This window comes from Porites lutea, chromosome 2, assembly GCF_958299795.1.
Source record: "Porites lutea chromosome 2, jaPorLute2.1, whole genome shotgun sequence".
Classification (NCBI taxonomy): Eukaryota; Metazoa; Cnidaria; class Anthozoa; order Scleractinia; family Poritidae; genus Porites; species Porites lutea.
Window position 1 is genome coordinate 42,744,129 of NC_133202.1, and position 16,698 is coordinate 42,760,826.

At 38.5% G+C, this 16,698-nt stretch overlaps 1 protein-coding gene across 2 annotated transcripts; it reads right to left on the bottom strand.

Moving 5' to 3' along the window:
• Positions 1-234: 234 nt before the first annotated feature.
• Positions 235-16,206, bottom strand: LOC140928675 (1,4-alpha-glucan-branching enzyme-like). Of its 2 annotated transcripts, XM_073378452.1 has the most exons (14): positions 16,102-16,206; positions 14,276-14,358; positions 11,572-11,660; positions 10,738-10,904; positions 9,775-9,890; positions 8,618-8,973; positions 7,526-7,735; positions 6,308-6,551; positions 5,576-5,674; positions 5,191-5,426; positions 4,304-4,535; positions 2,935-3,065; positions 1,607-1,724; positions 235-1,027 (listed from the first exon to the last, which is right to left on the bottom strand). In XM_073378452.1, the coding sequence occupies exons 2-14, from the start codon at positions 14,327-14,329 to the stop codon at positions 983-985; spliced, it is 2,097 nt and encodes a 698-aa protein (XP_073234553.1). In that variant the 5' UTR covers positions 14,330-14,358; positions 16,102-16,206; the 3' UTR covers positions 235-982. The 2 variants fall into 2 exon arrangements, with proteins under 2 accessions (XP_073234553.1, XP_073234554.1); XM_073378453.1 differs by lacking the exons at positions 14,276-14,358; positions 16,102-16,206 and adding an exon at positions 12,947-13,101.
• Between the last annotated feature and the right edge of the window lie 492 nt (positions 16,207-16,698).

The following is a 16,698-nucleotide window of genomic DNA, read 5'->3' on the forward strand; positions in this document are numbered from 1 at the left end:
TTCCGCCTTTTAGAACACATTCATTCCGGGAAAGTTGTATCTGACTGCTGCGACGGAACAGATTGCAAAAGCGCTGCAAAATGGTAGAGAAATGACTAGTCGAATTCTTGGACAGAACTTCGAAAACGGGCTTTCAAGATCACCAAAGGTTCAGCTTTGGAATTCGATTTTCTTGAAATGCGAACAGATAAATGGGCACAACTAGTCCATTGGCTTACGCAAGACACATCAGTCTTTCAATACCAAAGATTTATTGCTCATTCACGTACTAATCAGATCCATATCACACCCAACGGACCCAGGCAACGAGGCCGTTATAAGAAATCAGTACACGATAATCAAATGATACGATATATGTATAACCGCATGAAATAAACCCATGTTCCACACTTGTGACTTATTGAATCCCACTCTATTCAAAGTCAAAATACAATTTGGTTGCCTGTGAGTAATAATACGAAAGGTAAAAAAGTTCCCAAGAAATTACTATTGGACCAAAAATAACATTTGTAATTTTACCTCTACATGTTACATTGTAGATTGTCTTATCCTAACATACTACAGTTTTCTTAAAAATACTAAACGGTTTTCTTAAAATAACACTAAATTTATATCTCAATACAAAATACATATTCGGATAAGTTGTATCGCATTTATCAATTTTTAACAATATTTTACTAGAATCTGACATGATATATAAACAAACTTGCCGCTGATTTTAGCTTCTTTTCCTGTCGTATGATGACTCGTCACACAATTTTCATGATGGAAACTGTCAGAGCTCTTAGCAATATGTAATAGTCTATAGAATTTAGAACGATTCGTAGTTTCTTGTTCCCATTTTAACGGAGCCGTAAGAAGGGCAGAATAGGGTGGCCCTTGCACCCTGGTAAATGCTGATAAATACTCATAGGTCAGATATAAAGAACTAAATAGGAATGATAAAACAGGTATTTCTAACACAGTAAATTCTCTGGATTATTTATGCTGGTGCTAAAAGCAGGGCGGTGCGACAGGGTATATACACCTGAAAAGAGAAAAGGAAGTGATAAGAAAGTGAGCATCAAGCTAAGTTATCTCCTATCCAGAAATTGTGTTGAAGAAGCCGGTGTCACAGTGATATGGGCATCCCCGCGTCTTCGGCATCCCCATTCCCAAAAACCTAGTGATATAGGCATCCCCTGTAACCCTAACCAAAATCGCTAAGGTAATATAAGAAGGGGATGTCCATATCATTAGTGTTTTAGGAATGTGGATGCCCATATCACCGTAACACCGACTTCGTCGACAAGAGATATGGGTACGAGATTACAGGCCACGAACTATCGAAATTATGGCAGCAATAAAATCCTCGCTCGTCCGTGGCGAAAAAACAAATCTTCATTTTATCTATTGCATAAGATGGTCAAGGGTAGTAAAATAGCTGTAAACTCATCCACAAGTGAAAAAAGAAAAGTTAACCTGCCAGGCACATTACAAAAAACCAGCTTGAACAGGGAAAAGTGAGGAAAGAGGCAAACTTTTATCACAATTTTTTAACTTAGCTCAGCATCATGGAGATTAAATTGCCAAAGAAAAGCTGTTATGATCATGGTACTGTACTCACCAACAGCGAGAAGGGTCTCTCATGCCAGGGCTGACTGTCTACAAAGTATTCACAATTAGGGTCCACACGGCCTTGGCCTCCGAACTCCCTTGCATCTGAATTCAAAGCTACTTTGTATCTGAGCAGTACAGTTAAGTTGCAATCATCAGAAAACCCTCAGTCAATTCGCAATGCGAGAGACATCACTCGGTTCCTTAACACTTAAGGCGCTCTCCAAAAGTCAGAGCTGGCCGGATGAATCGTTCAGTTCGAAAATAAATTGGCCTTTTTTGAGAGTTTTCGCCAAAAAAGCCATCAAACCCATCCCTATTATTCAGGAATTGACTGATTTGGCTGGACAGTTCTGATAAGAAGTAAAATTCTCATGACGGCGGGAATGGTCTGGCCGGCAAGTTCTGACAAGTGGAAAGCGCTTTTAGCTTGTGTGGCAGGCGTAAGCAAGCAGAACAAGCGTACCCGCGGCGGGCGTGGAGAGCGAGACAAGCGCTCAGAAAGAAAGAATTTCTTTTCTTTCTATACGCACAGTTTTATTAAAACAAGCAACTAAGAAGAAAAATGAGGACCCCGAAACGTCGTGTTATAAATCTTTCATTTTTCTGCCTAGTTCCTTCTTTTCTTTCGCTCTCAATTTTGGGGCGCCTTTATTCCGCGCACGTCTCGCGCTTCACCTTCCCTTCCCTTGCCTGAACAACGCGAAAAACTAAGGTTTGTTCATCTGGCTATGTGGGTGTTCGTAACCGAAGGGGAGAAAGCAGGAGTGAAGGTGGCTTTTTTTTAAGTCTTGCATCCTGTCCTATGGCTATAACTTTCTAGCCTGGGGGATTTCGTAGTTGCAGCAGTAGGATCTTTCGTTGAGAATATGCCACCTATCGACATTCCAGTTGCAGCATGCCGGCTATTTGTCATTAAAGTCAAGTTTAATGACCACAGCTGCCACGAGTCTCCTGTTGCTCAGTGGTACAGCATCTGAACTATTTACCGCAAGGTATTGAATACTGCGCCGTGTCGTCATGACTGCGTGACTGATCCCAATGGTTTAGTTTTGCTGACGGCGGATCATTGCAAACTATTATTTCAGTAAAGATAAAGTTGAAGTTCAAGGTCTAAATTCGGTTCTTGTCGAGAAATTCTCTGAGTAACCTTCGCCACTGACTGAAAATATAATCCTTTCTCGATCTTCTACATCTTCGATAACGACCGAACAAAATTATTAATCCTCTATCTATTACCTGTATAATCTACAGAGGCAGTTCGTTATATCAGGCTTTATAGAAAATACTAATTTGAGGGAGAAATATATTAAGTATACTGGTTTGTATCAAGGATACTTTCCAGCGATGCTGGCGCCGATCCTGTAGTCAGCAAAACTCTTGTTTATGTGGAAGTTAAAGATCCATATCAGGTCGCCCCTTTCAAACACAATCATTTTGTCGTCTTCATGATGCAAGCTCACGTATGCCTAAAAAGAAACACGCAAAAAAAAAAACGATTGAGGTCAACTTTGAATTTAACTATAACAATGGCCTGGGTAATATGTGGTTTCGCTGAAGCGCAATGACGGAAACTGAATTCGCGGGAAGGGTGAAACGAGAGAGAAAAGGGAAGAGGGGGAAACAAATCAGTTGAGAAATTGGAATTCTATGACAATCTTGGCCGCTGGTGGCGGCCGAGTCGGCATGAAGCCGACCCGAAGCATCTCCGTCGCACTCAATCGCCGCACGCGAGGAAAAACCTCTGGTAGCCAGTGTAGATGACTGTGGGCTCAGTAGCCTGAGTTGAAGGTTCTGCAGAGTTATTTTGCCGATTAAAAACGCGCGATTTTTAAAGTCTGCTCCATTTGCTCGTAGTCCAGATTACTTGTGATTAATCAGTGAGTGATCTTCGAAGTCTGCCTATCTAATAAGCACGCTTGCACAGACGGAACAGTTCAGTGACAAAAATTAATTTCTAACTAATGGCTTTCCTTAGTGATAACGTCATATTGCTGGCTACTATAAATTTCTACGCCCACAATAGCCACTAAATCCGTAGAATACTTCACCGAAAATTTCAGATGTAAACGCTTTCCTTCCTTTCCATTAATTTGCAAAAATGCTGGCCAAGCGAGTGAAATCGCTCTCGTGACCTTTCCCCCAATTCATCTCCAGTGAGCAAACACAAACTAAAGAGGTTGAGACTTGAGGTGACAATGTCATAAAAATCCCCGCATTGTTTCACCCCAAGACTATGTTTATGCTATACCAGATAGCTATTGCACAGGCAAGAAAACCATATAGGATAGGGCTTTTGTTCACAGGTCACATGAGAACAGTAATTTCGAGCGAATCTACGCCGCGCCGATCTTGAAATAGACTACGAGCAGTCCCCCATTTTTCCTCAGGGATAGTAGAGCGAGCGAAACGCGAGCGCGCGTGAAAATCGCCTTTTCTCCAGTGGGGTGATTTTCATGCGCGCTTGCGTTTCGCCCGCTCTACTATCCCTGAGGAAAAATGGGAGACTACTCGTAGTCTAATCTTGAAAGTGGATCATAACATATCGGATAGCTTTCTGTGCCACTCTTTGGCGCAGTATTCGCTATATTTTTCATGCCGACATTAAAAGCTATCCGCTAAAATACAGACATCAGTCAAGCCTTAAGTTGGTGCCATTGTTAACAGGAAACCGAGAACTGTCTCTTAATTGCCTACCAACACTCACCTGAGGCTTCTCTAACCAGTGATATTTCTCCTCAAGGTGGTGCATGGCTGCATCAAACTCGTTTAGAAACCTGTATCGCAGCAAGTGATCGTCCACGAGTTGCCATTGTCGTCTGGCGTAGTGATAACTGCGGTTATTTCCTTCTCTTGGAAAGTCCAGCCATTCTGGATGTCCAAATTCATTGCCAATAAAGTTGAGGTATCCTTCTCCACCAAGGCCATACGTCACCAGTCTGCCAAGAAAAAAATTAAATGTGAGGGACGGACGGAGGGAGGGTGGGGTCTCGGGTGCCCCTGCAATCCCCTTCCTACCTCCCGAGGGAACTTTCCTTGGACAAATATTCGCGAGATGGAATTCAGAACTTTGTGTAGGGAAAAATTTGTGCAGCAATAGCGACACTCACGCTGGCGTCACCTATGGATATTCATCTGCCAACCAGAAGCGTATTGATTCTTGAAACAAAAGATTCTTTTATTTTAATCGTTACACATTTGAATAACAAAAACAATGTTTGTAGAAAGTGGGTATGGCTATAATTGACTAGTTAGAGCTGGCATCGCCCTGGATACTTTGTTATGAACACGAAAACGGTTAAATAAAAAAACGTAATGCACATACGTTCAGATTTCTAAAAGGGGGTAATGAAGGAGAATCCTCTTTTGTAATGATGCATAATATAAGCAACCAGGGACTACATTTCTGGAATGTTCAACGGTATGCAACACTGGATAAAATATTTAGTCGTGAGTGAATCAATATCGTGAGACCACGACAGATCATTTTGACTGACGACGGATGAGGACTGTCGTCAATCGTCGGCACTGGTCGTGAAACGACGACTGACAACTAAAACCAAGTCCGCCTACGTTGAATTAGTTGACATCTACCTGATCATCTTGTGTAGTGTCAGTCCTCTCTCAATGATGGTCGTCAGGGGGGTGGTTTCTGACATGAACCAATACATCTCCTTGTCCATTAACCAGAATGCAATGGTCTTGTCACCCACAAGGGCCTGGTCATGTGACTCAGCGTAAGCAATGGTTTTTTCACCATGGCGACGGTTTATCAGGGTCCACACAATATCCCACATGCGCCAATCCTCATCTTTCTTTTCTTTCAGAATCTAAGATAATTACAGGTGTATGTACAATCAAGTTATCACAAATTTTTGCAAGCGCAGTAACTGAAGCGCAATGCTACTGGTGCAAACTGAAAGAACCACGTACAAGCTGAAAGCGAAGTATTTCTAGGCGCTACTGTTTATACATGTACCTTGATCCATAGGTCAGGTATGGCCATACCAAGACGATAATCAAAGCCTGTTCCACCTTCTGCAATTGGACGACATAAGCCTGGCATTCCTGACACCTCCTATAAACAATTAACCTAGCTGAGTTAGTACTAGTGGATTACATTTTACTGTCACATGGCATCCACGAACTACAGGTCATAAAAAGGAAATCACAGACGACTAAATCTGCTACATGTATCCGAAAATGGAATTTGAAATATCCTAACACCGAATCCTCTTAAAAATAACTACCCACCAGTCCAACCTAGGAAAGAAGACCTAACATGTCTCTCCTTACACCCATCACCTCCTAATAGATGCAGTGAGTCTTATCTAACCACCCGGAAGGTGATGTTCACCTCCACGCCCAGCCTTGGCCAATAACACCCTCTTATCTATGCTAAATAATAATTATTATTCATATCATACTCATCCTCATCCAATGATTGCTAAATAATATCGTAAGAAACTAATGTTACTAGAGTTTAAATTACATTGTAACAAACAAAGTTAAATGAACACCTCCTCTGGAAATGTGAATAGTTTATGTGCTGTTACTCTTGATGTTTCACACAATGTTTAATTTAACTCTGCGATGGTGATGACTTATAGTTTAAAGTTAAAAACAAAGTTACACAAATTCCTGCTCTGGAAATGGGAATAGTTTATGTGTTGTTACTCTTGATATTTTAAACAATGACTGTTTATTTTACCTCTGCTATAGTAATGACTCCAGGATAAAGAGAATGAAGCATATCATTGGCTAACATCAGGTAGATAAGTGAATCTGTGTCCACCCCAAGTCCATAATAATCTGGGTAGTCTCCACCAAAGCCATGTCCAAGTCCATGGTCATGATAAATCATGGATGTGACACCATCAAATCTAAAGCCATCAAACTTATAGTTCTCCATATACCATCGAAGATTGGAAAGAAGAAATCTTAACACTTCCCACCTGATCATGCGGTAAAAAACAATAAAGTACATGTATTAGAAAAATGATAATTATCTGAGCTGCATGTGTCGGAAACTGGTCATTTCAATACAAAGGTGTTTCGATACAAGTCATTTCAATACTAACCCAAGCAGTGAAATTGCATAAAAATTTTGTTCACCTTAAGTATAGTTTGCGAGTAAACAAGAAAGACATTTTGGGTGAATATTCTTTGTTCTTTAAGCCAGTGCGAGGAACTACACCTCGACTGAAAAAACTTGTATTGAAACAACTTTGTATCGAAACTACAAAAGTTGTGAAGTGCTTGTTTCTTTATCACACGTTTTGGTCTTACAAAACCTACATGTAAAAATGTTGGAGGATGGATTCCATCAAGAGGTACAGTGTACATAAATTTTTGTACAGAGGTTTGATGAAAGTCAGTTCATTAGATCTGGTTTTTGAGAGAATTATTACCCTTTTTACTTTTGTAAGACTGCGTGATTTTCGAGGATTTCCTTGAGAAGGATTGGACAACTTCTACGATTATGAATGAAGTTCTAGGTTTTTCAAGGTCCATAGTGCATGTAAGACTTTAAGTCCCAAGATTGACCAACATTAATTTTCTCCTAACAATATCAATATACACTGTATCATCAAGAGAAAAGATTGGGAAAATTAATAAAACAATGACCTAACAAAAAATGGTTGAAACAGATGTTGAAAAACACATGCCAAGGGTAATGGCATCGTTACTAGTGTCATCTCCGCCAATTAGCATTTCACATCAACTTTTTTGACGCAGATATTCAAATTCCAGAGAAATAGTTGCAAGTTCTCCTTCCTTTTCCTACCCCACCGCCACAGCGCGCTGGAGGGCTTGCTCACAGGCTATGTATGGAGACAAGTGTGGAGAATTAGTGTGTGGATATTGGGACTCAAAGAGTGAACAACGGTCAATATTAAAAAGCACGTCATTAGATTTTACCACTCACTTGGTATAATCAAACAGCCGGCTGTCCCAGAGATCATGGAAGCCCCGTCCACCATCATGAAAATGACAGCTGTGAGTGCCGTCAAATTGATTGAGTCCATCAAGCACATTCTTTGCTGCATGGCTATGTACCACATCTAGTAAGACTAGAATGCCATTACCATGAGCGACGTCAATTAATTCCTTTAACTCCTCTGGTGTTCCATAACGACTGAGCGACATTAAACAACAAGAAAAAATGTCATTATCTACATGTAACTGAAGTTCTTTTCCAAGGTTGCAGTAAGGACTTTAAGGCACAAGTGGAGAAAATTGATTAATTAACATGCTTTTCAATAATTCTTTTTTGTTTGTGTATTCTGAGTGTCCCCACCAAGTTGAACAACCTTTTCACTCGTAATGGTGACGAAAGAGGAGTTTAACAAAGAAAACCTTACATTTTATTTTGTAACATCATTAGAAATAAATAGTACTATGTCAAAGTTGTTTAAAAGAAGCTTCGTTAATTAATGGTAACACAATAAGAATTCATAGACAGATTAAAAAGTGACAGTTATAAAGACCTCGCAATAAAATGGTGTAGGAGTAAAAAGGTAGCAAAACAATGATAAATATCAATATTATTAACAACACTAATATTGAAAAAATAGTCTGCATAATTTACCCTGTCACTTGGGCATAAATAAAGATGATCTGTAGCCTCTGGTTTCGAAACTATTTCACTTTCAAAACATGTGAAATGCCAAAAGCGTCACAGTTCAGGACAACTTACAAGTACATACACATATTAGGCCAAGTTGCTTTGAACTATCATTGGTTTTACAAGAAAGACTTGAAGAGCGGCAGTGTAGCCGAGAGGTTACAGTAATGCACTTGTAATACAGATGCACCAAGTTCAGGTCTCACCCTGACCACTAGCTGGACTTGTTCTCTGTAGTCCTGAGCTCAAATCGGCTGCCACGCTTGTAAATAGCCAACTGGTTCGCCTCCAGCCAGTTGGGATTCTTGACCTTGCTATTTGAATTATTTGTTTCATATCCCTGAAAAGCCCCAGAAGGGAAGAGGAGAATTATGCATTTATTGTTATAGTTACCTGGAAGCTGCAAAGAAGTTTGTTACTTGGTAACCGAAGCAGGCATAATATGCATGCTCCATAACAGCCATAAGTTGTATACAGTTATATCCTAGCTTCTTTATTCTTGGAATAACATTGTAAGCAAACTCTTTGTAACTGGCCACTCTAAGTTCAGGGGAGGCTATACCAACATGGCACTCATAAATGCGCAAGCCTGAAGTTTTCTTGGGTTTACTGTTTTGCCACTGGTAGGGCTGTGGTGGATCCCAATGAATTCCTACATACAGGTGTGTTCCATCATTTGGATCAACTGCATAGCGAATCCATGGAGAAACACGGTCCACTAGATCACCATTTTCAAGCTGGATTGCAACCTGAGATGGAATTACATGTAATTCAGTGTTCAATCTAGAAATTAGTCAAAGTGGGTTACATCTGCCACATGGCATTTTAAATTGAGTTCTGGGTCAAACTATGCTACTCGTTAGGACATAGACTGAAATGGCAGTCATTTTGCATGCTTATTTCAGGCTAGTGAGCACACCTTTTCTATTTTTAATATTGACTACTGCTTTGGAAGTACTTGAATTTGAGGTAACCCTTTTTGCATCAGTGTGACTCCACAATAATTTCATTTTGCATCAGAATTGGAATATTCTGTGTCAATGACACAAAAACGCTGCCTAGATTTAACACTGATTAATTAAATTCTTTTTTTCAATTGCACATAATATTTATTTTGTATCAAAAAAGCTTAAAGTTATAGGTATCAACTGATCCAGACTGTCCGTGCCAGATAGTCCAAGATATATAGATAATGTTCACGCAAAAACCTCCCCTAAACCCTTTATTTCTCATTACCGCTATAAAACCAACAATTTGTTCAAAGTTTAGCAGAGCTTTCGGAACACATCAGGATCCCTTTTATCAGTGATGACATTTGATGTTATTCACAGCCTCGTTTTTGATGAGGCTGCAAAATTGTTCCATAAATTGGGGGAAGGTTGTAGCCCTTATTGCAGTTCATTTTCGGTCGCCAAGTATGAATGTCTATGAACCTGCAGGAAGGCAACATTTTAAATCACACCAGAAAAAACAACTCAAATAGTATGCATTCTCCTTCGATGAATGCAATAACAACTTGTCTCCTTGGAAACTGTGATTAACTTACTTACCTTAACTTTTGATCCATGGGGAATAGGGGATGATCCATCTTCCTTATAAGGTAAGGTTAGTTCCCAGACCCCATACTCATTTCTTGTGCATCCATGAGAAGTCCTGTTCCATCCATCTAGAAAAAAACAACATCAACAAAAACTCTTTGCATCAGCTGACAGCCTACAAGTTACAACCATCCTGTAAAAATTTTGACTGGCTTTCAAGATTTTGACTCTTAGACCTGCTGTGAGCGCTTTCATTTTTACCCAAACAGGTGTCACTTAGGGTTACACAAAGAAATAGCTATGTAATTTAAAGAAACCACACTGAGGTAAAGCCTAAGCCATGACCAAACGATCAGGCCCTCGTTATTCAAACGTTGAATAGTGCTATCTAGCGGATAAGTAAATTAATATCCAGTGAATAGCTAACAGGGGAACCAATTGCTTTGTCAACTGGATAGAAATTTATCCAGTGGAAAGTGTCATACACGCTTGAATGACTGAGGCATGGTGAACATCCTTGTTGTGAATGAGAGTCTCTCCAACCCCACTCAAAAGAAAACCCCTGGAACACTCCTTCTTGTTCTTCACAGCAGCATTTCCTGGTACTAAAACAGCAGTCATATGGTTAGAGCGATATTAATATGACCTTGAAAAATGGTTTTGGTAAATGTTCATTATTTGTTTTATCAGCCAATGGATGAAAAGATCAAAACATGAACTTCCCACCAAAGAAAACCCTAATATGGAGAAGGAATTGTTTGATTGGTGTTGCAGCATGACATCAAAGTGAAGTATCGATTGATTTGTAAAAAGTTCTTTGGGCATGAAGTTTTTTCAGCTGAGCGTTCGCTTAACCAATCAAAAGTCAAATGCGATTTTATCCCTTAGACAAGCCAATCAAATTGATCTATTTCCATTTATTTGTGCGTTTTCATTTCAAGGTCATACGAAAATCACTCTTATAAGTTTGCTTACTGAAATCTCCTGTAAGGAACACTCCATGTGCTCCGGGGGCCCACTCTCTGTACTTCAAACCCTCAGGTGTTCTATTGATTCCAAGTCTGTCATAGCCTCTTGAAAACTTCTCTAAGCTACCTTCGTTGTCTTCAATTTGCTTCTTGAGACCACAAAACACTCTATACCTGTGGCAGGACAACTTAGATAAGAGAGTTTTACAAACAGGTCATTGGCTCCACCCAAGGAGCGAGGAGTGATGGCTGAATTTGCAGGTTATCATGCACGTGACAATTATTGTTTAGATTTTGCTCCTTTCAATTAAACAAGAGATAACCTTGAACTGGAAATCTTTTATAAAATGTACAGTCTGTAGCACTTTTATTTAAAACACAAGTGCTGTGGGGATTCACTCGTGATTGGTCCTGAACTGTGGGTGATACCTTTATGTTGAAAATTATCATTAATCTGTGGAGGGCAATGAGGAAAAATGGGAGATATGGGTGCATGTAATGGAAATCACACTAATAACAAAAGTTTATGATACCAGTGTATAACATAAAAAATTCAACTGCCTACAGAACTAAAAGTATATTTGAAACATCTATATTCCTCACTCCAGAAACTGTATAAGGGAAATGGGCAGATCAAAGCTTTTGGCCCAACAATTTCTGGGATCATGTGGGTGGAATTAGTCAATGGTGTCCAAGGCAACCATTAACAATTCATTTCAGTAACGCTAGTCCACCCACACCATCCCAGAAATCTTTGCACGGAAAGTTTGTACTCATTCCTCTTGTAGTTTCTAGAGTGGGGAATTCAGTGTCATTTTTCAGCGTTGACCTCAAAGTCTACCTTCTTTCAATCTCAGTTTGATATGGTTTAACATATGGGTCATCATGAAGAAATCTAGAAAAATGTGGAACTACTTGGTCATCTACCATCTACAAAAAAAGCCACAAAGATATAGTTACACCTTTGTTGTAAGTACCTCTTTATTTATAATACACACATGCAACTCTCAATATTACAGACACTTCCCACAGTCCTGAAGAAACCAAGGGACATTTCTGCAAATGCAAATGCAAGACCAAATGCATGCAAAGTGAAAATGTTTGTCCACTGCCATGCATGGAATATTGGAAGGCTCAAATATTATGCACACATATATCTAACTATGCTTTCTTTTGCACGTATTGGACATGTGCACCTCTCTTGCATTTGCATTATTAGTTTTTATCATCATTATTTTGTGCTGCATGTTGTACCAGCCAAAACACAACACTGTATTATGTTGACACTTGATTCTGTGTCCTAGGCTTCTTTTTAATAGGGATTTGAACAGTATCCCTGAAAAATATAGAGAAATAACTTACATGTATGCTTAACTATTAACCAAAGCATAATTTATAGAAAAATGTGACAAAAGCCCATCGAAATGGCCAAACAATTACAAAATAACGTATCCAACAACAATAAATCAAAAACAGTCACTTCTCAAGAACTTATTTTTCATCATTTTGCAGAAAACAAATCTCAAACACAAATTGTTATAAATACATGTATGATGCTAAACTGCTGTCACGCCACCTAGAAGAAGCAGGAAAGATATGAACTACTTCCAGCATGACAAGATGGCAAGCCAATCACACTAAAGATTTGCTCCAGTCATGCCTTGTATAGTTTGTACACATGTACATGAACAGGAGATACAGCTTCTAAGCTTTATATGTTAAAACAAAACTAAACAAAATGCATGTGCTTCTGCTTCATATTTCAAAGGTTAACAATACCATTATTTGTTTAAAATGTAGAGAATCTAGAGGACTGAGCAACAACTAACAAGTATATCAAAATAATGCTATTAGAAATGTAACAAAATGTGTTAATGCTTAATAATTAAACTATAAAAGATCTCCATAATTTATTAACCACAGACATAAGCCTCCATATGACCATGTGAGTAGTGTTAAATTCCACATGACATTATATAACCAGATAAAAGCAAGAGATTTATAAGAACTGCAAAAGATTGAATGTAGCTTAGGAACCAACTACAAACTCTTTATGAGAATTTTCAGCCCATTTAAAAGGCACAAGCTACAGTTAATATAAATTACTTTATTTAGCCTAAGACTCTGGAAAGTGCAGGTTAAATATAAAGATGATTTATATAACTCATGTTCTTCACAAGAGTAAAAGCCTTGCAAATTTTAACTACCAACAATACCTCTCTTCTTGATAATATGCTTGTCAAACTATGCTACTGTAAAATATGTGTTAAGTTTTAATCCCCTGGGAGTCTCAAATAGTTGAACTACAGTGGAAATTCAACTAGACTAATTTATGCATGCAGACACTGCCACATGAACAGTGAATAGCAATGAAACTCGAGTACACAAAAGACTGAAAGCCGGATGAAATTTGCATACATACAAAAGATATGTAAAACGATCTGACTTTCATGCCACATTACATGTACAGGTCACACAATCATTTTTTTTTTTCATCAATTTAGCAGCATTTTTCCATCGGTTTTAACAAGAATTATTCCCTTTTGTTAATGGCTAAAAAAGGAGGTTAACAGTACTGTGGCATTTTTTTCATAAACACAGGGGTTAATTTTATAATGAACAAGATTATGATTACAAATACAGACAACATCTGATAATATGTAAAAATCAGGCTTTCAGTAAGTTTTAAATTATTGCAGCAGATAGCAGAATGTTTACTTGGCTGCAAGAAAAGAACCCATAAAATTTATGGGTTCTTTTTCTTCTTATTTAATAAGGGAAAGGTATAAAACATTTTGTGGGCTGAGGTCATAGGTAATCAACTGTTATACAAACCCTTGCAATGGACGTGCAGTTTTAAACTAAAATAGTGTTTTGAAAGCTTTTTACTATATACACACAGTCAAGAATGTTGTTGCCCAAATGTAAACACCAAGAGTAAGTACTGATTTAAAAGTCACACTCAGTCAGCGACTGTATAACTGTAAAACTGTAAAATCTTTTATGTATGTGCATGAAAATAGGCATGGCTGATTTAAACTGTATTGTAGAAATTATCTATTCAAGCAATGACAAGCAAACAGCTTTCCAAGACCAAGCTAATCCGAGCTTCAAGGGTCACAAAATGTATAAGGTCAAATATTTGTACCTATATTGATACATTTGTATTGATGTTAAACATATCTATATTGCAACTGCTGCATGTAATTTATTTTACACAGATAATATATATTAAAAGTTTGAGAGAGAAAATGAAGACAGTTACTCAAAATTTATTCATGAAACTTGAGTTATAAATCTCTCAAACTCAAAAATGTTTAAATTTTCCTTGAATGTATATAAATCAAAGATCAGCAAAGCAATATACATAAATCTAATATTGCTTCTTTCAAGCCAAATTGATATCTGTTTTATATTAGAAGGTGCTGGTTTTTTTTACATATTCTTATTTTTGTTTTTTGTTATTTTTCTACAAATATATTGCAATTTCTTAAAAACTCTAGCTCACCAAGAACACTGAACCTAAGAAAAAAAATGGAACTTACCCTTTGAGCCCAAAAGTTTTGTAAGTTATGCCTCTGTTTTTTGGTTCGCTTCATTCTCTATCAATCCCCACAGAGAGAGACATCTGTGTAAATGGATCAGATTTGTTAAAACTACGGAATAGTTTTGACAAATAGCTTCATGCAAATAACATCTCGGCCCATGAGGTACATATCCAGTATTATTCCTTTTGTAATCATAAGTTTTCTGAGAGAGTCATGCTGTTTAGCTATAAGTATACTGGGATTAGCACATGAAGGCAAAGCAGTTTCATATATAGCTGTTTTAGGAAAATGTCCAATAGAAGCAACAATCCCGAAAGGCAGTCTGGGATATAATGAATATCCAACAATGCTTCAAGAAATTATAACAGTGATGTCAGACCTGCCATGGAAGGAAAGGTGGATTAAAGAGTTTCTAGCATACAGTGTAAGTAAAGGTTACTCTGCACACATGACCAAAACCATACCAGCACTGTGTCCAAAGTACTTTAACACTGGGGAAGATTTAATTCAAACAAGCAATTAATACTTTTATCATACATCCTACCATGAAATTCATAATCATAGAAAAAATACTGCAATATATACCAAGAGGGAACCCGTCAAAAAAAAAGATCAGGTCATGTCTGTGATTCATCAATAATTTTAATCCTCCAGAATTAATGTACATTTTAGGTACATTACTCGCTATTACTCTTCTTTTACAACTACCGTTCTCCAACAAGAAGTTAGTACAAGTAGCAAATTGAAACTTCCATAGGGTTCTCCAAACCCCCCACCGTCCTCCATTTGCACTCAGCACATCATAATATTCGAAGAGAAAATTACCAATTTCAAAGTGCATCTGCTACAGAGGGGTTACCCAGAGGATCTCATTAACACAACCCTCTCAGAGGTGAATTTCAAAGACAGGAAACTAGCCCTTCAACAGAAACCAAAGACAAACCTACCAATCTTGCCTTTTGTCACACAATGCCAACCATCAGTGCCTAACCTAAAGCAAATTCTCATGAAAAACTGGCATTTAATAGAACAACAACCATTACTGAGCGAAATCTACAAAAAACCGCCCCTCGTATCTTACAAAAGAGGGCGGCCAGACATACTCGTGAGAGCCAAACTATAAAAAGACTATTTTAAAGACGCGCTGGGGAGTCGTGTAGGCCTGTCAACCCCATTTTACACTGAACTCTGACACTATCACAACCTATCCTATCTTTAAGGATGTTCATATGCGATCAGCGTCTTTGGAACAATCTTTCCCAAAACAGCTGAATACAATTTCCAAGACATCCAAACCCCTCAACATGGATCTATCACTAACTAGTACATGCCAGCGCCATCAGTTATCATAAGATGTCTCACAAGCGGTTTGTAATCCTTTTTTAATACCTAATGCTAACGTAAGTTCAATAAACTGTAGTGGAAGTCACAATTCGTGAAAATTTATTGTTTATAAAGCGAAAATCCACATGGACGCGCGCAAATCTCAGGTTAGTTAATCCCACGTGCTTGGAAAATAATCATAAACAGCTCTGGCGTTACCTCGCGAAAATGTTACTTATTTCCATTTAGGCGAGATAAGAACTTGTTAGACTCTCTTTTTTGGGTTAAAAGCTTTCCACCGCCTTTGAAAAAGGCCATTAATTTGCAAACACACATACAACACCACATCAGACACATCGGCCCAAACAAGCAGAAGCCAGCCGACAGCGGCGCTAAGATCATACGCACGCACGACTGCGTTTTTAGGTGATGGAAGCTTTTTTGATATATCAATAGCACTCAAAACAGTGTAACTGCGTTGTCGTTAAGCAAAAACGTACCTTTTTAGACGTCGTGGGCTAGGCACACTAACGTGAACAACTATAAAGGAAGTGCCATAATCTGTGATCCAGACGAACCGAGATCAAAATGAGACTGGGTAGACTTGGTAACCTGGCCTTCCTTTTTGGCACCCTTATTTTGGCGTAATCCTCTGGGCGTAATCTGGAGTACCGGATAAACACCATCCAGATGCCTCATCGCAATGTTCAGAGGGCAAAAAAATTACAATCCTTACAAGGCAAAAACTCACTCGAGTTGGCGTTTGATAAGCTAGGATCTTATGAAGTCGCTTTAGTTAATCGTCCCGTACTACTTCCCTCCTTCTTCACTAAGCTGCTTAGGGGAGACGTTTCTAGAATTTTCCATATTTTGTGAAATTTTATTTCACCAGCTTCCAGAAGCGCAATCCTAAAGTAAATACATAAAGGTTTCTCTCTACCAGTTAAATGACGTCATCGTGCAAATGGCCCAATACACGTTAATTTGCAAGCGTTTTCATTCACGTGGCCAGTATGTTTGCAAATTTACTGGAACAAAAATAGAAGTGCGCATAAAAAAAGACCAACCCCACAGGATTTGTTTGGAACACCAACATG